The sequence below is a fragment of the Bufo bufo genome, chromosome 3 (assembly GCF_905171765.1).
Source record: "Bufo bufo chromosome 3, aBufBuf1.1, whole genome shotgun sequence".
NCBI classification, from domain to species: domain Eukaryota; kingdom Metazoa; phylum Chordata; class Amphibia; order Anura; family Bufonidae; genus Bufo; species Bufo bufo.
In genome coordinates this window covers 448,928,224-448,953,893 of record NC_053391.1, presented here as the reverse complement: position 1 = coordinate 448,953,893, position 25,670 = coordinate 448,928,224, and the positions used below count along the sequence as shown (strand labels likewise).

The following is a 25,670-nucleotide window of genomic DNA, read 5'->3' as shown; positions in this document are numbered from 1 at the left end:
GATCCTAAAGTGGTCCAATTCTTGGCTAAAACCAGTTTCAACCCACGCAAGGGGCTTGATTCTGCGCTCAAGGCTTGCCAAGATAAACTGCTTGATGTGACCGGCCCACTGGCAAAAATCTTCGATTTAGCCGAGGCCGCTAGGGTAGCTGGCACGCAGGTCGACCCAGAGGATCTCAGCGGCTGGGCCCAAAGGGCCATATGTTTAGTGGGCAATGTTAACACCTCCATTGCCATCGAGAGAAGAAAGGCCATCTTGATGAAGATAGAGCCCAAGTTAGCTAATCTGTCTTTATCTGAGTCTGGCAAGGAGGCGCAGGGCCTCCCTTTTGGAGATCCCTTTATTAAGGAATTAGGGAAATATGTTGGGGCCTTTACGGCCCTTGATAAGGCGCAGAGCTCTATGCGCCGAGTTTTCCAGCCTCGTTTTTCTTCCAGGGCCGGCAGTCTCAGGGGCCGACTGTCCGGCCGCTCCAATTTTAAGCCCAGAGGCACGGGCAGAGGCTCCTTTCATTATCGCCAGTCCCTTCAGGACCCCGAGTACCAGCCAACCTTCTTCCCGTCTCGCGGAGGTTCCTTCCGCTCCAGAGGATTCCGAGGCGCTCCAGGATCCAGACGCCCATATGGTAAGTCATCTCTGTGTGTCTTATCCGATTTCACAGCAGGTTGGGGGAAGACTCCGCTTCTTTTCCCGTGCGTGGTCAAGGATCACCTCAGACCAGTGGGTCCTCTCCACAGTCCAGGGATTTACCATCGAGTTGGTGTCCGCCCCGAGAAACCTTCCTCCCATCCCGAGGGTTTCTTGTTCGAACCAGATGCAGACACTCTTAGATACAGAACTTTCATCCCTCTTCCGGAAGGAGGCAATAGAGTTATCCCCCGATCCTCACACGGGAATACTGAGCAGCATCTTCCTGGTGCAGAAAAAAGGTGGCCAATTTCGTCCGGTCATAAACCTCAAAAACCTGAATGTCTTCGTTCGTTACAGACATTTCAAGATGGAGGGCATCCATCTGTTAAGGGATATGCTTCAACCAGGAGACTGGTTCGTCAAATTAGATCTAAAAGATGCATACCTCACAGTCCCAGTGGCACCTGCATCCCGGGGTCTTCTCCAGTTCCTTTGGAGGGACCACATCTGGCGTTTTACCTGCCTTCCATTTGGTCTGTCGTCCGCCCCATGGTGTTTTACGAAACTCATGAAACCGGCGGTGGCCTGGCTCAGAGGGAGGTGAATTCGTCTGATCATTTATTTGGACGACATCCTGATTATGGCTCAGGATCCGCCCCTTTTACTTGGTCACCTGAAGTTGACCCAAGACCTTCTTCAGGGCTTAGGGTTCATTCTCAACCTGGAGAAGTCTTGCCTCTTGCCGGCCACTTCCACAGAGTTCCTAGGTTTCACCATAGATTCTGGGAGTCAGACGCTCAGTTTGCCTGCGTCCAAGGTCAAGGCGATCCGCAAAGAGATCCGCCATTCTCTTTCCCTCCCGCAGGTGTCTCTCCGTCAGCTGGCTCGCCTGATAGGACTTCTAACTTCTTCCATACAGGCGATTTTCCCTGCCCCCCTCCACTACCGAGCCCTTCAGAGGCTCAAAATTGTTCACCTCAGGGCGGGGGCTTCGTTCTCGGACACTCTGGTCTTAGACACGGAGACCAGACACGAACTGGTGTGGTGGATCCACAATTTATCTGTGTGGAATGGCCGAGCCATTTTCGGCCCCAGTCCCGACCTTGTCATCGAGTCGGATGCCAGCCTCAGGGGATGGGGGGCCCATTGTCAGGGGGTGTCCACGGGAGGAGCATGGTCCCCGGACGAATCACATCTACATATCAACGCTCTCGAGCTCTTAGCGGGATCTTTTGCGATCCGCAGCTTTGCCCACGGTTCGGCTCGGGCGTGTGTTCGTTTACGGATGGACAATGTCTCGGCTGTCCGTTATGTGAACTGCCTGGGAGGGACGCGTTCCAGGGTCCTGTCTTCTCTAGCCAAAGATTTTTGGGAGTTTTGCCTGTCCAGAGGACTGTCAGTGGTGGCCGAGTACCTACCTGGGTTACACAACACGTTGACCGACTGGAGTTCTCGTTGTCTTTCAGATTCCAGCGACTGGAAGTTGGATTCAAGGATTTTCCGGGATATTGTATCTCTCTGGGGCCCGTTGTCCATCGATTTATTCACGTCACGTTTGAACACTCAACTCCCCAGGTTCTTCAGTTGGCGTCCGGACCCAGAGGCCGAAGCGGTGGATGCTTTCCTCCAGCCCTGGGGCGGGTCTCTACTTTACGCTTTCCCTCCGTTCGCACTCATCCCGCGAGTGCTCGCTCAGGTGTGTCGCCAGCAGGCCCAGTTGGTTTTGATAGTTCCTTACTGGAGAACGCAGTCTTGGTTTCCCCAGCTTCTTTGCCTTCTTTCGGAGGAACCTCGGCTCTTGACATCTTTCACACTCCTCCTGCTCGACCCTTACGGTCGTCCACACCCTCTACTTCTGGACGGATCGCTCCATCTTCTCGCTTGTCGAATTTCGGGGGTTCCTGGGATCCCTCCAGCTTTTCGGCGGCAACTAGACGCCTGTTGGAGTCTGCATGGGCCCCAGGCACTAGACGAGCCTATCACGCTGCATGGGACGTCTGGAGTCGTTGGTGCGACTCTCGGGACTTGGATCCCGTACTTGCCCCTGTAACGGACATTCTTCAGTTCCTCACATCTCTGTTTGAAGCGGGGAAGGCTTACCGCACTCTTAATGTGTACCGGTCTGCTATTTCTTCCAGGCATTCGGGTTTTGACTGTGTTCCCGCCGGCCAACATACTTTAGTGTGCAGGTTGTTGCGTGGTTGTCGTTTAGCGCGGCCTCCACGACCTCGCTTCTCTTCCACTTGGGACGTGGCGACAGTTCTCAGGTTTTTAGAGGGTTGGCCTTCCAACTCTATGTTGTCTCTCCGACAGCTCTCGGCCAAGTTAGTGACCCTTTTGTGTTTGATTTCATGTAAGCGTGTCTCTGACGTCCAGGCTCTGGATATTGATGCTCGCTATTTTACGCCGTTTTGTTTAATATCTCGGAGTTTTGTTTAATATCTCTCGGCGCACTAAGACGGGTATTAAGTCCGTTGCTTATCCGTCTTTCCCTTCCTCTCTGCAGTTATGTCCGGTGGCTTGTCTCCGGGAGTATGAGGCTCGCACACTGGCTTCTCGCACTGGGAATGATCCTCAGCTTTTCATTTCCTTCCGCTGTCCCTTTGCGCCGGTTTCGAGCGTCACGCTGTCCCGTTGGGTTAAATGGATCCTATCCCTATCTGGTATCGACACGTCCATCTTTACCGCGCATTCGGTGCGCGGGGCAGCGGCTACCTCTATGTCTGTGGCTGGTGCTCGTTTGGAGGATGTATTGCGTTTGGCGGATTGGTCCCGAGTAGCTACCTTTCGGGAATTCTATTTTAGGCCTGTTCCTCACGTTTTTTCCTCGGTGATTGCTCAGCTTTAAACTAGCAAATATGAGCCTCCGTGTCTTGATATAAAATTGAGGATTTTACTAAGTCATGACGTAAAGTCATGATTTTATGAAAGACACGGAGGCGAGTATTTCCCACCCATTGTTTTATGCCCACCCATCTGGTCTGTGGGGTCTCGTGACCTTTTTGGAATGTTATTTATTTGTATTTATTTATTTATTGAATGCCTTATTGTTTTCGCAGGGAATGAGTCCGGGTATGGTTTGTCCACACTCGGATTGTTAGTATCCATATTACCATGATGTCTTATTTTCTCTTCAGGTTGATCGCCCTCTGTCAGCTGCTTCCAGGTGTTCACCTTGCTGCAATCCACTGTTGTTGTTCGCAGTCGAAGTTCGGGCTGTTTGTTGACCGTTCCAAGTTCAAGGTTCTCGTCAGTTGAAGTCCACAAAGAAAGAGGAAGTGTCCATGTGGTGATGCGCCTTATATAGGGGCTATGGGGGTGGAGTTATTGCCATGGTTACACTGATGTTTTTTTCTTCAGTTATCTTTGCTGCTATATGTACAGTAAAGAAAGAGTTAAGCAAATATGAGCCTCCGTGTCTTTCATAAAATCATGACTTTACGTCATGACTTAGTAAAATCCTCAATTCTCTGCTATGACATGAAGACTGATTCTCTGCTGACATGAAGCCTGAATCTCTGTTACGGGACCTCTCTCCTCTGTCTGGGTGCCAGGGCCTAAATGTGTGACAGTGGCCTCTTCCAGTGGTGGGTGACGTGAAGCCTGATTCTCTGCTATAACATGAAGACTGATTCTGTGCTGACATGAAGCCAGATTCTCTGTTATGGGACCTCTCTCCTCTGCCTGGGCCTAAATATGTGACAGTGGCCTGTTCCAGTGGTGGGTAACGTGAAGCCTGATTCTCTGCTATGACATGAAGACTGATTCTCTGCTGACATGAAGCCTGAATCTCTGTTACGGGACCTCTCTCCTCTGTCTGGGTGCCAGGGCCTAAATGTGTGACAGTGGCCTCTTCCAGTGGTGGGTGACGTGAAGCCTGATTCTCTGCTATGACATGAAGACTGATTCTGTGCTGACATGAAGCCAGATTCTCTGTTACGGGACCTCTCTCCTCTGCCTGGGCCTAAATATGTGACAGTGGCCTGTTCCAGGGGTGGGTGACGTGAAGCCTGATTCTGTGCTGACATGAAGCCAGATTCTCTGTTACGGGACCTCTCTCCTCTGTCTGGGTGCCGGGGCCTAAATATGTGACAGTGGCCTGTTCCAGTGGTGGGTGACGTGAAGCCTGATTCTCTGCTATGACATGAAGACTGATTCTCTGCTGACATGAAGCCAGATTCTCTGCTGACATGAAGCCAGATTCTCTGCTATGGCATGAAGAGACTGATTCTCTGCTGACATGAAGCCAGATTCTCTGCTATGGCATGAAGAGACTGATTCTCTGCTGATGTGAAGCCAGATTCTCTGCAATGGGACCTCTGTCCAATTGATATTAATTAATTTTTTATTTTTTATTTTAATTCATTTCCCTATCCACATTTGTTTGCAGGGGATTTACCTACATGTTGCTGCCTTTTGCAGCCCTCTAGCTCTTTCCTGGGCTGTTTTACAGCCTTTTTAGTGCCGAAAGGTTCGGGTCCCCATTGACTTCAATGGGGTTCGGGTTCGGGACGAAGTTCGGGTCGGGTTCGGATCCCGAACCCGAACATTTCCTGGAAGTTCGGCCGAACTTCTCGAACCCGAACATCCAGGTGTTCACTCAACTCTAGTCACCACCCCTCCAATGTTTCACAACCCGTTCCACAGCCATGAATTTCAGACCAAAAGGATTTTTTGGGTGGAAGCTTTTAAAATGTGCAGAGACACTATGTGTCTCTAATCCTCTCTTAATATTACCAATATGTTCACTTACTCTGGTTTTCAGTTTTCGTAAGGTTCTCCCTACATATTGTAAACCGCAGGGGCACTCTAGGACATAGATCACACCTGTGGTTTCACAAGACATGTTACCTTTAATTTTCAACTCCTTTTTATTCGCTACAGACACAAGTTTATTTTCATTCAGAATTCTTTTGGTTTCCTTATTCCTATTCTTGCAGCCAATACAGAAGCCACACCACGTAAAGCGGTCAGTCTCTCTGGTGGTCTTTGTTTGTTTTTTCATGCAGCTATTTACGATTTTATTCCTTAAAATGGGTGCCCTTTTAAAGATAAATGTTTTTTTTTTTTGGGACTAAATCACCAATAACAGGGTCGTTTTTCAAGATGTTCCAATTTTTTCGTATTATTTTTTTAATCTCTGGACAAGCTGAGGAATATGTTGTTAAGAATGCATATTTGTATTGATTATTTTCCAGATTGTTAGTTTTCATAGTTGCTAATTTATTTTCTTTAGTATCTGTACTTTCTCTGACTTCCTCTCTCTGTCTTTCTAGTAAATCTACTGCATATCCTTTTTCCTTAAACCTTTCCAGGATAACTTCACTTTGTGCATCATAGTCCTCTAATTTTGTACAATTCCATTTCATGGCAGGAGGTCTGTGCAGGGCAGCAATAGGAGATAGGAGGGTGGAACAGGAGCTCTGTATACATGAGGGAGGAAAGGAGACAGCAGGGGCTCCATGAGGATGAGATAGGATAGGATATGGGGGGGGGGGGCAGGTGTCATGGAGGCAAACTGCTTAATGAAACAGTAAAACAAGTAAATAGAATGAAGCAGCATCCAACAGCAGATCGAAGAGTTCCCCCCCTCCTGTCCCACAGAGAAGAGACAGTCACAGCGCAGACTCACTGACAACCTGTCAAATGGCCAAATCAGGGGGCACACCACATAATAAACGGAGTGCAGAAGGCGGTAAGAGAGAACATTAAACAGTGTTGACCCAAGAGAGAGTCGCTAGACCCACCTTATAAAAGGGGTCCTGAGGAAGCCGGATTGCTCCAGCGATACGCATTGGGTGCTTTCTCATTTTTCAGGTCCACTGCACCAGCTTCTCATGTAGGTTTGGCTCTTTGATTGTGACCCTACTTTGGTCTGTTTGTATCTTACAGAGGTCTCACCTTATGGTACATTTGCTTTATATTTTACATTGTTATTTGTATATGCTGGTATAATATTTCTGCCTATGTTTGGCTACTCAGTGGACCTGTATGTGCTGGTTATATATTTACTGCATACCGCACTTTGTTCTAATTGTATACAATTTTTTAATGTGTCTGTTGGTGTGTCTAATAAACTTTATATATTTTTATACGGATTTATTGTCGGATGTGCATTTATAAGGTGGTTCTAGCGACTCTCTCTTGGGCCAACACTGTTCACTGACAACCTGTGTTCATACTTCTGCTCCAGCCCTTCACAGTGCAGACTCACTGACAACCTGTGTTCACACTTCTGCTCCACCCCTTCACAGTGCAGACTCACTGACAACCTGTGATCACACTTCTGCTCCAGCCCTTCACAGCGCAGACTCACTGACAACCTGTGTTCACACTTCTGCTCCAGCCCTTCACAGTGCAGACTCACTGACAACCTGTGTTCACACTTCTGCTCCAGCCCTTCACAGTGCAGACTCACTGACAACCTGTGTTCACACTTCTGCTCCACCCCTTCACAGTGCAGACTCACTGACAACCTGTGTTCACACTTCTGCTCCAGCCCTTCACAGTCAGGGCCGGTGCTACAATAAGGCAGATCAAGCGGCTGCCTTAGGGCGCACTCTGGGGAAGGGCGGAAAAACTAACCTTCTAAAAAATTACAAAAACAACAATCATAAATGGAGGGGGGAGGGGATGTTGACCATGTCATGATGGGAGTCTGTAGTCTGACATGGGGATAGGGCCAGGGCTGGCCAGGGAAGGGGGGGGGGGGGGGTGATGTGCCATGGGGAGGGAGAAATGTGACACAATAGGGGGTAATGTTGTGATCATGATGTGAGACGAAGGGGGTGATGTGACATGGTTTGGGGGGGGGGGGAGAAATGTGACATGGATGGAGGGGGAGAAATGTGACATGGAGTGCTGATGTGACATAGGTGATTTGACATGGAGGGGGAAAATGTGACATTGAGAGGGAGAAATGTGACATGGAGGGGGAGATATCTGACATGGGGGGAGAAATGTGACACGGGGGTGATGTGACGGAGGGGATTATGTAAAAAGGAGGGGGAGAAATGTGACATGGAGGGGGGAAATGTGACATGGAGGGCTGATGTGACATAGGGGGTGATTTGACATGGAGGGGGAGAAATGTGACATGGGGGCTGATGGCTTACATGGGGGCATGATTGCTTACATAGGGGCAGATGGCTGACATTGGGGGCTAATGGCTGACATGGGGGGATTAATGGCTGACATGGGGGGGATTAATGGCTGACATGGGGGGGATTAATGGCTGACATGGGGGGCTCATGGATGGGGGCTGATGTCTGACATTGGGTTCTGATCTGAGGTCTGATGAACATTGGGGGTCTGATTGGGGCTGTGAGCTGAGGTCTGATGAACATTGGGGGTCTGATTGCTGGTCTGACCTGAGGTGTAATGGAAAATATGTTTTTATTATCCTCCTCTAAAACCTAGAGGGCGAAAAAAACGGTCCTCAAACCAGCGATTGTCTGAAGCAGAGAGAAGATACCAGGACCACACAGAGGAGAAGCCAGCTGCTGCAGACGGGACCAGGGCCAGGTGAGCTGCGAGGGGGGGGGGGGGGGCGCCAAAATGTAGCTTCGCTTTTGTTGGCAAAAATCCTTGCACCGACCCTGTAACCACTGCTCCCAACACCTCCTAACAGCTAGGTTAGAAAAGCCTGGATGATAGGCAAATTGTCAACAAAACCATCCTGCTTCTCTCAGTCCAGTGATGCTCCCCCTTCTCAAAGTCTGTCAGCTGCAAAATGTCTTCAAGCGCTTCATATACGAATTTCTAGCAGACAATGATCTCTCACCAAGAGGTACACTTCCCAAAAAGTAGCCTCCGAGAAACTTTCGAGGCCAGGGACACATGTGACTGAAAATTCAGCAGAAAAATCTGCTGTGGTTTTTGGTGCGTTTTTCGGTGGCAAAAAACGCACACAAAAATGCAACAAAACCATTGAGAAGGGTTAAATCCACAATAGAAATCCACTGGATAAATTAATATGCTGCGGATTTCAAAACCACAGTAAGAAGGGAAGAGTCTGAGGGATGTATTAGACACTCCGATGCTGTAAACAACTATCGGGAGTGAAGAGTTCCCTCCCGGCAGTCGCCAGATAGCTAGCAGAGGACAACGGTGCTATTATATGCAGCGATGCCCTCCACAGTATGGGGAGGAGCGATCGCTATGCCATCACTCATCCCCGTGCAGGACAGTGGTGTGCCAGCGGCAGATCATGATTACACAGCACCATCTGCCACCGGCATGTTGAAAGATCTGAATTGCCCGATGATCACTAACGAGCGTTAATAGGAACACTTGTTAGTGATTATCGGGCAGAGAATATACCCTTTAACTGGGTTATCTAAAGATGGAGACAAAACTTCCCCCCCATAATTATTAGATTAGGATCCCAGCTAGTCAAAATCAGATTGTGGTAATCAATAATTTGTTCACGGAAAGCATAAGCATTGGAGTATATGTGGTGTTTCCTATTTGAGGTTTAAATAGTATATGTACCTTTCACCCCTATCTAACAACTCTTCTTCCACCTTAAATTACAGGCTTCTCTGGAAAAGAATCACACCACCACGGTGCCTCCATAGTGGACCCATTTTTGTTTCCTTCAGAAAATTATGTCTGGTTTAAAACAGCTCAAATGAGTCAAGATTATTTAAAACATTTTATTGGTGTATTGAGACCCATCACGTTACAAGAAAGGAGCTTAAGAAGACCAGTGGTAGTGTAGTCACTGGATACGTAGGTGTGTGAAGCCATCAAACCTGAAGAGGCGTTGATTGGGACGTAGGTGTAAATCTGTGTGAGGCCCTCGCCCTCAGTGCCATAGCATGGAAGGGTCTGCACACCTAAAGATCTAGAACTGGGTAAAAGAAAAACATAGGCTGAAAAAGCAAGTAAAAAGCCCATTGTGCCAAAACTAAGTCATTCTGTCAATGGCCTATTTAACAGTAAACTATAAACCTGAAACAAAAGCTCAAAGAAGTTCCTCATTTAGAGAATACATTTTTGCAGACTATCAAATCCTCCTTATAGTCAGTTAAGCAGGGCGATCATCATTTCCCTTCTGGAAGTGACAATGTGCCAATTTTGGTTCATCAGAGATCAGGTGTTGTCCATTGTCATGGACCTATAGCTTAACCCAATAGTGTTTTCATTCAGATACTGGACAATCGGGGCGAAAGATTTTCTTCTTGGGGACACAACTGCCAAGAAATCCAGAAAAATGAACACTGTAAAAGTCTCAGATCTTCCAAGAACGTTTTCCCCTTACAAGATTTGCTCATTTATTGCCCAGTTGAGATACTTACAGGTAGAGTTATATCATCCCTTCTGAATAAATCAGGAACAGAATGTTTTTCTTTTCATTGCAATGAACCTGGCGTAGGCGTCGTTACTGAATTTGGTCGACATTGAAGCAGTGACAGCAGTATAGGTGGTGTTAGGGAAATCAGATGTGATGACCTATTGGTGTATTTGTCCATGATCTTACAGGGGGAGAGTTATCATCCAGTTAAAAATAGGTTAGAAGGGAGGAAAGTCTGCAGCTTCTCAAAGCATTATCAAAATGTATAAAGGGACTTTGTAACTGAGCGAGAATTCAGTATTACAGCTGAAACATTAGAAGGCAACCTCTAGTGGTTAATAAGAGACAGTAGTTGTTTTAAACAAACATTGGGAGGAATCTTTATAATCTGTTACAGCAATTTCCCTTTAAAGGACATAGGTCAGCAGATTTGTACCTATGACACTGTCTGACCTGTTACATGTGCACTTGGCAGCTGAAGGCGTCTGTGTTGGTCCCATGTTCATATGTGATCACATTGCTGAGAAAAATGAAGCTTTAATATATTCATAAGGTCGAATGCACGCGGCTGTGGAACATGGCCATGAGCGGTAAGTGGCTTCCCAGCCTGGATTCCTGCTGGCAGCAGGAGCGCACGGCGTCATTGGTTGCTATGCCGCCGCTGCACTACAGTAATACACTCGTATGATCTATACGAGTGTATTACTATAGTGCAGCGGCGGCATAGCAACCAATGACGCCGTGCACTCCTGCTGTCAGCAGGATGCCAGGCCGGAAAACCACTTACTGCTCACGGCCTAAATTTGCTGACAGATGCCCGGTAAATTTCTATATGAATAGAACCTGCCACCTATGCGGGATGCTCCTCCTCCATTCCTGTTGCCTCCAGGAGAGAATGTGGCGGGGGGGGGGGGGGGGGGGGGGGGTCTCCAATTATAGGCTACTGTAGAGCACTGATCTGATATCAGATGTCAGAAAGTCTCTCCAGCCAGTGGTCTTGTCGCCATTTCCAATTGCTGGTGGGCCAACAGCAGTCTCAAACAAAATGCAGCTGCTACTTTTGATCTTGAAGTCCAGTAGCCTCTCCACACCTTCTAATCCTGTGCCTCTCAAACAAGCGGGTCATCACTAGAGCGCTTACTGATGGTGAACCAGCAGTCGCAACAGGTCTTTTTCATAGAGAAGTAACCATATTCGTCTGGCGCTGAGGATTTGCTCTGCTTGAGGTAAGAACCATTGTGGCTGCTGTATCCAACCCCTTTGGAATCTTCTGTTAGTTGCACAGCCATCGGCGTGTCGATCTACATCAAGTCCACCAATATGAAGGGACAGAGTCTGCAATCAGTTCTTTCTCCCTGCACTCCACTAGTGAAGGTGGGTTACCGCACATTGTTTCAGACAATGGGAATTATTGGACTCCAGGGAAGATAGTCGAGCAGTCCTTAGCAGTAGGCCTGATAAGCAGAGTGTGTGTTAAAGGGAATCTGTCACCAGTTTTAGGTTCCTAGGTTCTAACAGCTCCAGCTTATGCCAATGAGTCCTGATATTCATGAGCTTTTGGTTATCCACTCCCCTCTAATGTTTTTTTTTACCCAACTGAGTTAGCAACAGTGGGCCGGTGAAAATCAGGAGCTCTTGAATATACAGGAATCATCAGCTAGTGCTCTTCAGTACAAGATTTTAGCAAAACAGCTGGGTCGATTAAAGAGTGTGCCCCAGCATTTTGGTAAGGAGATATGTCACTAGTTGATGTTGCCCTTAGGACACCATAGAACTGGCGACAGATTCCCTTTAAAAGGGTTTCTACCACCAGAAATACTGTTATGTAGCTGACTGACATTAGCGATGGGCTAATCCCAGCACTACATAACAGTATGTTTCTAACATTTGTCCCTGCAGCCGTTTTTGTAAAAAATATTATATGCTAATGAGCCTCTAGGTGCTATGTGGGCGTAAAATCAGCACCTAGAGGCTCTGTCTGCTCACGCTTTATCCCGCCCAGGTCCCCTGTTCTGCCCGCCCTGCTCCTCTTGATTGATGCCACGGTCCACCGCATCGTTGACGAAATCCCGAGCCTGCGCCGTTCACTTCTGTATTCTGCGCAGACGCAGTGAGTGAATGATGCGCTCCTGGTGCCGGATTCCTCACTGCGCCTGCGCCGACTACGTCACAGTGAGGAAGAGGGCCTTCACTCACTGCGCCGAAGACAGAAGTGGACGGCGCAGGCGCGGGATTTCGTCAACGATGCGGTGGACCGTGGCATCCATCAAGAGGAGCTGGGCGGGCAGAACAGGGGACCTGGGCGGGATAAAGCGTGAGTGGACGGAGCCTCTAGGTCAGGGGTGGGCAATTATTTTTTCGATGGGGCCACATGAGAAACTGAAAATATTTTGGAGGGCCGGGCCAAAAGGCTAAACTCAATACTGCATAAAATCAATTGTATTTCTTTATAAAAAGCAGTAAATATATCATTGTTGGACAACTGGTACGAGTACTTGTTATAGTTAAACAATGAAAAAGTGAGGTTGCCTTACAAGAAAAAAATTTAAATTTATTAAACAAAATTTCCCAAAACAATGAACATTTTTCACTATTTGTGACTCATATTAGTGAAAGCCATTGTCCCCCTGTGAATCCAGCCATTGTCCCCTGTGAATCCAGCCATTGTCCCCATGTGAATCCAGCCATTGTCCCCATGTGAATCCAGCCATTGTCCCCCTGTGAATCCAGCCATTGTCCCCCTGTGAATCCAGCCATTGTCCCCCTGTGAATCCAGCCATTGTCCCCCTGTGAATCCAGCCATTGTCCCCCTGTGAATCCAGCCATTGTCCCCCTGTGAATCCAGCCATTGTCCCCCTGTGAATCCAGCCATTGTCCCCCTGTGAATCCAGCCATTGTCCCCCTGTGAATCCAGCCATTGTCCCACTGTGAATCCAGCCATTGTCCCCCTGTGAATCCAGCCATTGTCCCACTGTGAATCCAGCCATTGTCCCACTGTGAATCCAGCAATTGTCCCACTGTGAATCCAGCCATTGTCCCCATGTGAATCCAGCCATTGTCCCCCTGTGAATCCAGCCATTGTCCCCCTGTGAATCCAGCCATTGTCCCCTGTGAATCCAGCCATTGTCCCCTGTGAATCCAGCCATTGTCCCCTGTGAATCCAGCCATTGTCCCCTTGTGTACAGAACACCCCCCCGGCCCCCCCATCATATACAGAACACCCCCCCCCCCCTTACAATAGTACACACCCCTCCCCCCCCCCCCCCCCCCCCCCCCCCCCCCTTGCCTTTAGAAACGTAATGCTCAGAGATGATCAGCCATGTGTTAGTCACACTGACTACACACAGCACAGGGGGAGGCGGCCGCAGCTTCATGCTTGTCGGCTCTGTGACTGTCAGTGTCAGACAGTCACAGCCGATACTATGAGAGCCGCGGGCGCTGCGCTGTTACAGAGAAGGGAATAATTGCGGCCGGCCGGGTCCCGGGTACGGCTCGCACGAGGCACCCCCCCCCCCCCTGTGTCTTACCTAGACAGTACTGCCGCTGACGCTGCCTCCCTGCCACCGCGCCATGCCACACGCAGCACGCCGAGTCGGAAGTCCTCTTCATTCGCGGAGGAGGGGTATCGTTGCTTGGCACGCCTCTGGCTCCGCCCGGGGGCCGGATTAAAAGGTCCGCCGGGCCGTATACGGCCCGCGGGCCGTAGTTTGCCCAGGTCTGCTCTAGGTGCTGATTTTACACCCACATAGCACCTAGAGGCTCATTAGCATATAATAAAAGTGCTTTTTTTTTTTCAAAATGGCTGCAGGGACTAATGTTAGAAACATACTGTTATGTAGTGCTGGGATTAGTGCATCGCTAATGTCAGTCAGCTACATAACAGTATTTCTGGTGGTAGAAGCCCTTTAACTACCACTAAGGACTCCGGAGATTCGAAAATGGTCTGGTCACCCTGTCGGCTCAAACTAGCTGTTGCGGAAGGTGATGCTTGGTTCCTGTTTAGTGTCGGGATGGTGACGCTTTCACCAGCCTAGCAGAGGAGCTCTTCTAAAAATAAAAAAAAAGTTGGATTCTACACCCCCGCAAGTTCAACAACCGGTTGTCAGACAGAAGTCAATCAATCAATCCAGTTCCCTGTGGGTCCAGCTTCTCAAACCTCGAGTGATCCGATTCACATGAAAAGTCAACCATTTCCAGAATTAGTAATGGTTATTAGATAAGGATAAACACAAGGAAAAATTGAGTTCTTCAGTTTCATCTTTATTTAGTCTGCTTAAAAAAAAGAGGCTACAATATTTTGATATGAAAATGGTTTGCATTGCAATATTAATCAATGTATTAAGGCCCCAACGGTTTGACAGAAGGTGTGCAGTGACAAAAATGTATGTACGCTGAAGCCTTCAAAAAGCTGGAAACCCACCATGTTTCTACAAACACATTCTAAACTGCAAAGCATAACACTTCTTAAGGGTACTTTCACACTAGCGTTTTTCTTTTCCGGCATAGAGTTCCGTCACAGGGGCTCTATACCGGAAAAGAACTGATCAGGCATATTATCCCCATGCATTCTGAATGGAGAGTAATCCGTTCAGGATGTCTTTAGTTCAGTCATTTTGACTGATCAGGCAAGAGATAAAACCGTAGCATGCTGCGGTTTTATCTCCGGCGAAAAAAACCCTGAAGATCTAGGATCCGTCCTTCCGCTCTGCGCATGACAAGCGGAGAGACGGATCCATTCTTGCAATGCATTTGTGAGACGGATCCGCATCCGGATGCGCCTCAAATGCTTTCAGTCACATCCAGATCGGCGGGCAGTTCCAACGACGGAACTGCTTGCCGGATCACACTGCCGCAAGTGTGAAAATAGCCTAAGTATCATAATGACAAATCAAAAGATTTGATTGGTGGGGATACAGGTGCCGATACCCCCACCGATCACTGAAACAAAGGGCAGAAGCACTCAGGTAAGTGCTGTGCCTCTTCAGCTCTGATCGGCTATCCTTAGAAAGGCAGGGTTAGCAGTGTGGGCACTTAAGAGTGGTCTGCAGGCTTTTACAAAGGCTATGAAAAGAGCAGAGACAAATGGCCTCTGCACTAAACGGAATGTTTCTGCCTGTTATTTTCAGCAATCAGTGGCATGTCAGAAGTGCTAAAACACTTTAAACAAATGTACTGGAGATGTAAGTGCTAAACTAACAAATGTAATAAATTAGACCTCTCAATAGCCCAATAGTGTATTTCACGAAACAAAATTTTTTTCAGTAGATGTATGCAAATGCAGATTCTGTAATCCATAATATTACCCTCCATGTGAACTTCATGCTGGCCATATATAAATATCTCAGATTATAACATTGGTCATGAAAACTTCTGCATTTAGGAGCAAATTGTCATCAAGTGCCATTTCAACCAATAATCCTAGCTTGCATGAACATTTTGTGTAACTGATCAAGGTGTCTGCACTTCTGTAGGGGGTGATTAATGACCCAGCTCATCTTATAACTTGCCATATAAAGAAGGCTCAGTCACTCAGAGGAACATTAAGCTGGCCGTCTAATCGTCATCAGAGTCTGAATCATATTTCTTTCCTCGTATGGTTTTCTTTTCCAGCTTTGTGAAGCGAGAGCCAGATTTCTTCTGACTCTGAAAAGGAGGTTCCATAACATTTCCGCTAGAACAAAAAAATAAAAATAAATTAAATAACCAAGAGATAATAAATTCAAAACTAGAGCTATATCCACAGAACTTTAACGAGGGCTGCCCTTTAATGACCCTGTCTAGATGCATATATAGAGTAAAGATTCACGGCACTCAGATGTAGAAGATATCGTAATTGAACATTTATTTAATCCACCAATAGTATTTAGTACATTAAAGGGACTCTGTCACCACTTTCTAACCCCCCCTTTTAAAAGTATTGTTCTCTCCATGGCGCCCTTGTGATTACAAAGGTGTTGTTATAACATAAATTCGCCGTCTCGTTTTGATAAAAATACCTTTTTTTATCTAACCTGTCAATATTGTGGATAAGGTGCCCAGGGCGTTTCTGAAGGTCTGAAGCTGCCGCCCGCCGCCGCCGTTGGTGCCCAGCTCCTCCCCTGATCCTTTCAGCGCCGCCTGAATGTAAAGAAATCCGCCTCCTGCTCTCGCTCCGTGCCCCCTCCTCCTTTTCAAAGATCCCGAGCGTGCGCACAGGCCTGTGCCTGATGCGCCCGTGCGGACATTTAGAATCAGCCCCATTGAGCGAAGTGCGCATGCGCGCACTTCGCTCAACCTCCTCATAAGACGAGCACTGCAGCCAGCCACTCAGAGCCTGCGGCTCCATACAGCGCTTGGCAGGCTCTGAGTGGCTGGCTGCAGTGCTCGTCTTATGAGGAGGTTGAGCGAAGTGCGCGCATGCGCACTTCGCTCAATGAGGCTGATTCTAAATGTCCGCACGGGCGCATCAGGCACAGGCCTGTGCGCACGCGCGGGATCTTTGAAAAGGAGGAGGGGGCACTGAGCGAGAGCCGGAGGCGGATTTCTTTACATTCAGGCGGCGCTGAAAGGATCAGGGGAGGAGCTGGGCACCAACGGCGGCGGGCGGCAGCTTCAGACCTTCAGAAACACCCTGGGCACCTTATCCACAAGATTGACTGGTTAGATAAAAGGTATTTTTATCAAAACGAGAAGGCGAATTTATGTTATAACAACACCTTTGTAATCACAAGGGCGCCATGGAGAGAACAATACTTTTAAAAGGGGGGGTTAGAAAGTGGTGACAGAGTCCCTTTAAGTACATAAGGCCACCAACGTTTCGGTCCATCCCGGACCTTGTTCACAGCCAGTGAAGTAGTATCATGGAGCGTGGTTCCATTGCGATATCTTCTACATCTGAGTGGTGTGAATCTTTACTCTGCAACTCTGGGATTATTCCATCACTGAGCACCAGAACATATTATACTGTGGAGTGCCAGCCACCTAGATTTTATATACACACATACACACACACACACATTTTAGAGATTACAAGGTATTACAGCAGTGCTACATCTCGGATGACAACACTGTGATATGAAAGCATGTTGGTGGCATTGGTTGCAATCTTTAAAAATCACATCAGGAATATGTTTCTTCAAAGACATAACCCCAGGAAAATTATTTATCATCTCAAAGTATAAAGTGATAAATATGTGATCACAGGGAAGTCCCAAGAACGTGGGTTCCTCGAGTCCCCTCTCTAAATGGAGTGCTAGTGCATATCAGTCCGAGTGATGATGCCACACTACTGCCACCATCACTCAGGTGGAGCCATGAAGAGTGTGACGGCTAAGGCTCGTTTCCCACTAGCATTTACAAATCTGGCAGGCTGTTCTGGTACTGCCAGAATGTCAGCTCCATTAACTATTATGGGTCCGGCGGAGATCCGGGCGAAACCCGGCAAATATGGCGAGAATCGGCTAGACAAAATAACATTTTGTGTAGCCGATTCCTGGCATTCCATGTCGATGCAGCCTGTCAGAATGCCGTTTCGGCAGTGTAAAACTAGACTAAGTTTACTCATTGGCTGCAGTGGTTACATGCTGGTCGCTTGCAAACCAAGACTAGAAGGGTACTGGAGCAGCAGGACATTGCAGAGGTGAATAACAGGGTTTCTTGATCCTTTTGATGATCTTTGGTCACATGATATCTGACATTTTGCTTGCTAGTGGCAGTACATATACAGCTCACCAAGCACTGGAACAGCGAACAACTGAACGCAAAAAGGATCCTGCACTACAATGAAAACCTCAGTAACTTCCAGTAATTTCCTACCTGTAGTTAATGATACCGGCACAACCAAGTCTCCATTCCAAGGTCTCTGTAGTGAAATCATCTGTATTGCCCAAATCGGTAAAACCGACAATGTAATCTTTTGTTTTCCCATCCTTTACTAGTGCGAGACTCGGGATGACTTTAATGCGCAGTCGCTCACTTAAAAGGGAGCCTTCTCAACATTCAGTTTCAAGAATTTTGTTTCAATATGCTTCTTAGCCAGTAATGCTAAGTGTTTGTCCACGATCTTACACCTAAAAGAGAAGAAAACTGAGCAATAAACTTGGTAATCATCCTTGGTAACCCCCAAAAGCACAATCTTGTGGGCCTACAGCAACAAAGAAGTTAGCTGACTTATAGAGTGACAAATACAAAGTATAAAAACACAGACTGAACAGAATGAAAGAGTAAAAGGGGAACCTGTCACCTGGTTTTGGGACCACTAAACTACCACCAAGCTATTATGCTACTGGGACTTAGGGTCCCAAATCTGCTCCTAGCAAGCCCACCCATCCACGCAAAGAATAATAACTTACTCATTTCCAACGTCACTGCTCACATGCGCACTGTGACAATAAACACCTCACTTCACTGAGCATAAACCCAATAAGCAGCGAATGCGCAGTGATACGGGGCGCACTATCCTTCACTTCAACACAGTATGCTGTAGATGAGTCCAAGACTAGTCTCCGGTTAAGTTCACCATTTTACTATTTTTTTGTAGGGAGAGGTGGGTTTACTATGGGTAGGTTTGAGACCCTAAAGCCCAGCTGTGTGGTGGATGCAAACCAAACAACAGGTTCACTTTAAACAGGAATCACATAAAGCTTATAAACAAGTAGAGAAAAATAATTGCACCCGATTCAGATATCGGATCAAACTTGGGCTCATACAAGAGCCGTAATCAATCAGTTTACTGAATTTATTGCCCCTTTAGGTGAGCACAGTGTAAAAAGTGACATTTAAAAGGGTTTTACAGGATTTTTTTTACCAATGACCTATCCTCAGGATAAGTTCAATCCGTGTCGGTCGGGACCGTGTTGGACAGGTGCCCGGTCAGTGGGTCGCTATCCCAAAGAACAACTGGTCTTTTTCTCCAGCTATCCTCAGGATAAGTCATCAGTATCTGATCGGTGGGGGTCCAACACCTGGGACCCCCACTGAACAGATGTTTTGAGAAGGCACAGGCGTTCCTGTCACGCCGCTGCCTTCCCCTTGCTCACCAAGAACAGAGCTGTACATTGTATAGTGGCTGTGCTTTGTATTGCCCCATTAATCAGTCATAAGGACTATGTGCAGCTCAGACTCATTCAAGTGAAGGGTCTGGGCTGTAGCGTCAAACATACTGACTATCCAATGGATGGTGCTGTGCATGGTAACCCCCGGCGAGCGCCTTGGCCTCCTCAAACAGCTGATCAGCTGAGGTGCTGGGTGTTGGACCCCCGCCTATGTGATATTGATGACCAGTCCCGAGGATAGGTCATCAATATCAAAATCTCAGACAACCCCTTTAATTTCATAAAACTGGGAGAAAAAAACTTTTTCATCCTCACGTTAGAAGGCGTGCAGCTAAAAACGCTTATTTTTGTTATGTGGTTATGAAGAAAATAAAGTATTTTTTTATAATACCTGAAAGTAGAATCTTTGTAAAAATGGCAGACCACATTTTTGCTTTCCTTCACTTCCTGGAAGAAATCTCTCTCACTGGGTATTTCTCTGTATTCTCCATGTCCTTTGGAAATGAATTCCTGAGCAGTTAAAAGTAAAGCATCGTCAAAAGGACAGTAAACATTCAGACTGAGTTAAAGTGAACCTGTCACCAGTTTTATGGTGTCCTAACTAAGGGCAACATAAATAAGTGACTGATTCGCTTAGCACAATGCTGGGTCACTTTCTTTAATTGACCCAGTCAATCTGCCAACATCATGTATTGAAAAGCTCCAGCTGATAATGATGAGTCATGAATATTTATGAGCTCCTGACTCTCCCCGCCCACCTGCTGCTGATTGACAGTTATTTTCCATATGAATCAGCAGCAGGTGGGCAGGGGAGTGGCTATAGCTCTGAATTAAATATACGCTGGACTCCATGACATCACGCAGGACTCAAATCAGCTCATTAGCATGCGGCATCTTTGTGTGTATATTATGAGGTAACCATCTGTCACACCAGTAAGTGAATACATCTAAGGTACTTTTTAGTAGTTAATGATTGTATATAATTAGATTATAATCAAATATCCACATGACAGGTTCCCTTTAAGTAGCACATGGCATTTTTCTGCTGCTGATTTCAGGTCAAACATGTCAAATATTTCTGGTGTGTATTCTCCCCTGTGTGACCATACGCCAATTCTCACAAATACATAAAGCAAAGGGAGTCATAAACTTTCAGGAGAGTTTTAAAGTGAAATTAAAAGTAACACTCCCAGTTACAAGCCCATGGCCATTCTTTTCAGTTCACTTTTTAGCTTTTTTTGAATACACAAGTTAAGGCCAGAGGAGAAATTCAACACAGAGTGCAATAGGGGGGGGGGGGGGGAATTAACAAAGACCGGGGTCTTACGTCACTGGAGGATGCACATGGTGCGTCACAAATTAGTCGCATTCTCTAGCAGTCCATTCGCCTAAACTAAACCCTATGCTAGCTAGTCAACCTTCCCGCCAGAAAGCGGCACATAAATAATAAATGTTTCGGGGATGGTGGCCCAGACTCCACTCCACCTCTTTTCAGAAAGTGACGAGGGTGGAGTAGAAACGCCACTTGCTCCTAGATTTAGGCACAATAGAGTTTAAAAAGACACAAATCAGATATTTTTTATAGAGCTGGTCATTACAGACGCGGCAATACCTAATGTGCTTAATGTTTTGTTTTTTTTCTGTTTTAAATGGCTTGAGGAGGGGAAAGAGGTAACTTTTTATTATTTTTATTTATTTTTTTACGTGAAATTTTATTTGATCTTTTTCAACTTTGATCCCATCTACAATGCATTACAATACATAGGGGACATTTATCAAAACTGGTGTAAAGGAAAACTGACTTAGTTGCCCATAGCACCTAATCAGATTGCACCTTTCATTTTTCAGAGCCACTTTGGAGAATCAAAGGATACATCTGATTGGTTGCTATGGGCAACTAAGTAAATTTTGCTTTGATTGTTCTCCCTCAGTTTATTGTAATGCATTGGAACTGTCAGCATTATGCCTTATTCATACAGTCAGTGTTCGGTTGGTGGTTTCCATCTAAACACAGAATAGGTGCAGATCTTTCCCTTATACCTTACGTCCTGGTTTAGCTCGCAAACACTAACAGGCAGTTGAGTATGAGAGTCTGCCTGAGGGCTGGGCCTCATAGGTCTCCGTAGCTGGCAGGTCCTGAGGACTTTTAAGGCCTTGGGCTGCCATGGCATCCATCGGCAAACAGCCATTGCATCACGGTGAGCCTTTAAAGCGTCAGTCAGCACTGACCATAACGCCAGGCCCCCGCTGGCAAGCACAGCTCTTGTGTCTGCCCAATCAGCTCACTGTGTCTGGAAACTCACTTCACGCAATATTGTAAATGTACGCCATGTCAGGAAGGGGTTAATCATTCTTTAGAATTAATCGGTCCTTGCGGTAATAGAAATCAGTTCTCCATGCTCTGACTGCCTTGTGAGCCTGTGGTAGAGGTGCGTTTATACACAGCAGCCAATCAGAAGAGGCAGAGCAGCAGCCCGAGCCAATGATTAGACTGGAGGTGTGTCTCAGACTAACTCAGGCTCCCTGTAAACACTGTGGCTTAGGCTAGGATTACACTATACGATTGTTGGGAACGAAGAGTTCCTTCCTGACAATGAGCTGCTCGTCGGTGGAGGAGACCGCTGCTATTACATGCAGCGATCTCCTCCATGGTATAGGGAGGAGTGATCACTAATGCCATCGCTCGTCCCTATACAGAATCATTTTTTGCAGCAGACCGTAATCAGACAGTTCTATATGTTTTTCAAACCTGCTGGAAGATCAGACTGCCCGATGAACGAGTGTTTGCTTGTTCACTAGGTGATCGGTGGAAGTATTACACTGCCAGATCATCGCTAACAAGCGTTCCAATTATTGGCCAATGTAATATAGGCCGAAGCTGTAGTCACAGATCACAGCTCTGCCCTAATGGAGTTGACATATTATTTCTTGACTCTCTGACTGGACAGTTGTTTTAATGTGATGGAGGGAACGTATTCTGGTGTTGCCGCCCCCCCCCTCCAATCACATGGCCACTGTCTATACAGCAGTAATTCACATTTTTACTTTCATAATGTAACACCTGTCGGTAACCGTCGGATATAGAGTGTGGGTAAATATCATCCAGAGTTCTAATGGTAGGTTACCTGCTTTTGCTGCTGTGCCTTCTTTAAAGCTTCCAGCCGCTTTTCTTTCAGACGCTCCATTTCATCGTCGTCCATCTTGTCCAGCTTCTCCAGTTCTGAATCTAACTGTTCCTCCATCAGCTTGGCAGTTTGCAGTAACTGGTTCTCCATAGCTTTGGCGTACATGTCGGCTGCCATCTTTCAGCGCGTTGATGAAACCTGAGAAATATTGCCGTAGTTATGCAAAGGGAAGCAGACAGATCACCTCTCTCTAAGTGTACTTTCCAAACTCACATCTTCCTTTCTGTGGGGTGGGCAGCAGCTCAAGCACTGCATCTCCAGGATGCATTGCAATTAGCTCTCTTAACCCCATCCTCCCTGCATAGAAATTAGTCCCTGACATATGTGTGATATGTAATGGCCCCAGAATGTCCTCCTTCGCTGTCTACTGAGACATATAGCTGTATATTTCTATGCAGTAAGGATGAATGAAAGGTCTCAGCCACTTCACCTACTTAGGAAAAGAATATGTACAAGCAATCTTTATATGTAATGTATATTGCGGTAATACTTCATTTGAAATGCTATATGCACTGCATAGTAATAATTTCTGTGGGATAAACCCCTTTAAGAATGAACCCGCAGCCTGTATAACTGTGGAGCACAGAGCAGCTTCAAGTCTATTCTTGAGGTTTTCAAGGACTTTGACCACCTCAACCCATTTAGCGAACATTTTTATCTCGACCACCACCCCTTTCCAAGAACCATAACTTTTTACCTTTACGTTCACATACCTGTATGAAGGCTTGCATTCGTATTAATATAACTTATACTAATTATTTCAAATAAATTTGGAGGGTTAAAAACTTATTTATTTTTTTTGGAGGGGAAGGGGGGGGGAACTGTGTGCTAAACATGACAAGTGACCTTAGTCTGCTGGTCAGTGCTGTTATGGCCAGAACAAATTTTTATATATTTTTTATTATATAGTTTTACTACTTTTAAAAAAAAAAAATCTAAAATCTAAATTTTTTGCCACCTTCACTTTAAACAAAAAATAAAAATCTTTCTTCTTAGAGCTCATGCACATGAACGTATTTTTTTCCGTGTCTGTTCAGTTCTTTATTTTTCCGGGACCGTTACGGTACCATTCATTTCAATGGGTCCGCAAAAAAACCAAACTTGAACATGTGATCGTTCAATCAATTTACCATATACTGCAGCAGATGATTCACAGGCAGTTTTAAAGGGTTGTCTAGCTTCAGCAAATGGCATTTATCATGACTGATTTTCTCATTGCATTATATACTGCTCATTTCCATGCTGCAATCCAGCAGCGGTGCCCGTGGCTGCACACTATACGAAATGGTGCGGCCTATGTGCGCTCCAAGGTCCTGGCCACCAGAGAGGCTGGTTCCCTTTCCTATGGTGTGGCAAGCACGGCCACCGCTGCTGGATTTCAGGGTGGTCATAACCATGGAAACGAGCAGTGTATAATGTGATGGAAAAATGAATCCAGACAGTAAAGGAGGAACTATGGACAATACATTAGTAAGAGCCTTGTATTAACTTTTGTACATGATAAATGCCACTTGCTGAAGTGAGACACCCCTTTAAAATGGCAGGCCTGGAATCAGCACCCATGAATTTACTGCAGTGGGTCCAGTCAGAGGTCAGAATGATCTCTCTCCTTCTTACTAAGGGCTCTTTCACACTTGCGTCTTGTCTTCCGGCATAGAGTTCCGTCGTCGAGGCTCTATGCGGAAGAATCCTGATCAGGATTATCCTAATGCATTCTGAATGGAGAGAAATCGTTCGGGATGCATCAGGATGTCTTCAGTTCCGGAACGGAACGTTTTTTGGCGGAGAAAATACTGCAGCATGCTGCGCTTTTTGCTCCGGCCAAAAATCGGAACACTTGCCGCAAGGCCGGATCCGGAATTAATGCCCATTGAAAGGCATTGATCCGGATCCGGCCTTAAGCTAAACGTCGTTTCGGCGCATTGCCGGAGCCGACATTTAGCTTTTTCAGAGTGGTTACCATGGCTGCCGGGACGCTAAAGTCCTGGCAGCCATGGTAAAGTGGAGCGGGGAGCGGGGGAGCAGTGTACTTACCGTCCGTGCGGCTCCCCGGGCGCTCCAGAGTGACGTCAGGGCGCCCCAAGCGCATGGATCATGTGATCACATGGATCACGTCATCCATGCGCATGGGGCGCTCTGACGTCATTCTGGAGCGCCCCGGGAGCCGCACGGACGGTAAGTACACTGCTCCCCCGCTCCCCGCTACTACTATGGCAACCAGGACTTTAATAGCGTCCTGGGTGCCATAGTAACAATGAACGCATTTGGGAAGACGGTTCCGTCTTCAAATGCTTTCAGTACACTTGCGTTTTCCGGATCCGGCGTGTAATTCCGGCAAGTGGAGTACACGCCGGATCGGACAACGCAAGTGTGAAAGAGGCCTAACCTCTCAGGTGTTGCAGTCGCTGTTGCCTGCAGCACGTTGGTTGTTAAATGACTATGACCGGAGTTATCTCCAATCCAGGTCACTGTGGGCGGGGCTTGCTGCTATGACACGACTGCTCCATAACCAATCATGCACCTCAGATATACAATTACATCAAGGTGCACAAAGGGTTCAAGCAGGGCGAGCTTAGATATAGGGGAAGCGGCCTGCTTTGGTTCCCTGACCCAGAATGGCCCATCCAGGAGGAGGAGGACTAAGAGATTTTGTCAAGGCCACCTCAACAGTATTACACAAAGAAATTATATACAGGACGGATGGAAACAGCTGCCGACCCTGGTCTGAGAGAGCGATCTTTACTAGCCACAGGAATAGGGGCGGCATGAATGGAAGGGGTTGCAAAAAAATTACTGAGGGAGGGGGGCCCCCATTCAAATATTTGCTGTGGGGCCCCAGTCATTTCTAGCTACGCCACTGGGTTAAAGTGCAACTGACATTTTGGGAAATGTTCTGAGGCTTTGGATAACTGTGTTTGGCTCTGCTCAGAGAGATAGCAGGGTATGGGTGAAGCTGGGTGTCAGAGGCCACCAGCCTGTCAGAAGACAACCCCACATACAGAACAGTTCTGATGGTCTTGAGGTGACATACACTGGCCGCAGTGACTCTTCTCCTGTGCATCTCCTTGACATGCAGCATGGGCAGGGATTAAAATGCATTGACTGGCACGGCTCTTTACCATGGAACCTATTATACTGTATGCCCTATAGAAGTATGAGGGTGATGAGAAAGTGGGCGCCATGTTTCCCCGTTGCCCATCGGAGTCTACAGATAAAACAGGGGGAGTCACCCTGTAATGGAAACGGGGCAGGTTGGAAGGCGACACAATCAGGCTGCGCCGGGCCCTAGCAGACTACTGACAATGCACCCAGGAGGAGGTGAACCCCGATGAAGAAGCTGCCCAACCCTCTACACCTAGGCCTCACTGGATCAGGCCCCGCGACATTACTGCTGCCGAGCCTCACAATGTCCACACGACCACTCCCACTAACAGCGACCACTGTCAGGACAACCAAACGTTCGTGTGTGGCGTTTTACACAGGCTCCCTGCTGACGTAAGTCACGGTGTTCCGTTAAAAGTTGGT

General features: G+C 47.0%; 1 protein-coding gene across 1 annotated transcript; it reads right to left on the bottom strand.

The window, feature by feature from the left end:
- Window positions 1-9,273: 9,273 nt before the first annotated feature.
- Window positions 9,274-25,670, bottom strand: TXNDC9 (thioredoxin domain containing 9). Its single transcript, XM_040425098.1, is given in 7 exon segments — window positions 9,274-9,484; window positions 15,436-15,599; window positions 17,723-17,885; window positions 17,888-17,976; window positions 19,352-19,470; window positions 22,086-22,286; window positions 25,537-25,670. Coding segments are annotated over 5 exon segments (666 nt in total). The 5' UTR covers window positions 22,263-22,286; window positions 25,537-25,670; the 3' UTR covers window positions 9,274-9,484; window positions 15,436-15,481.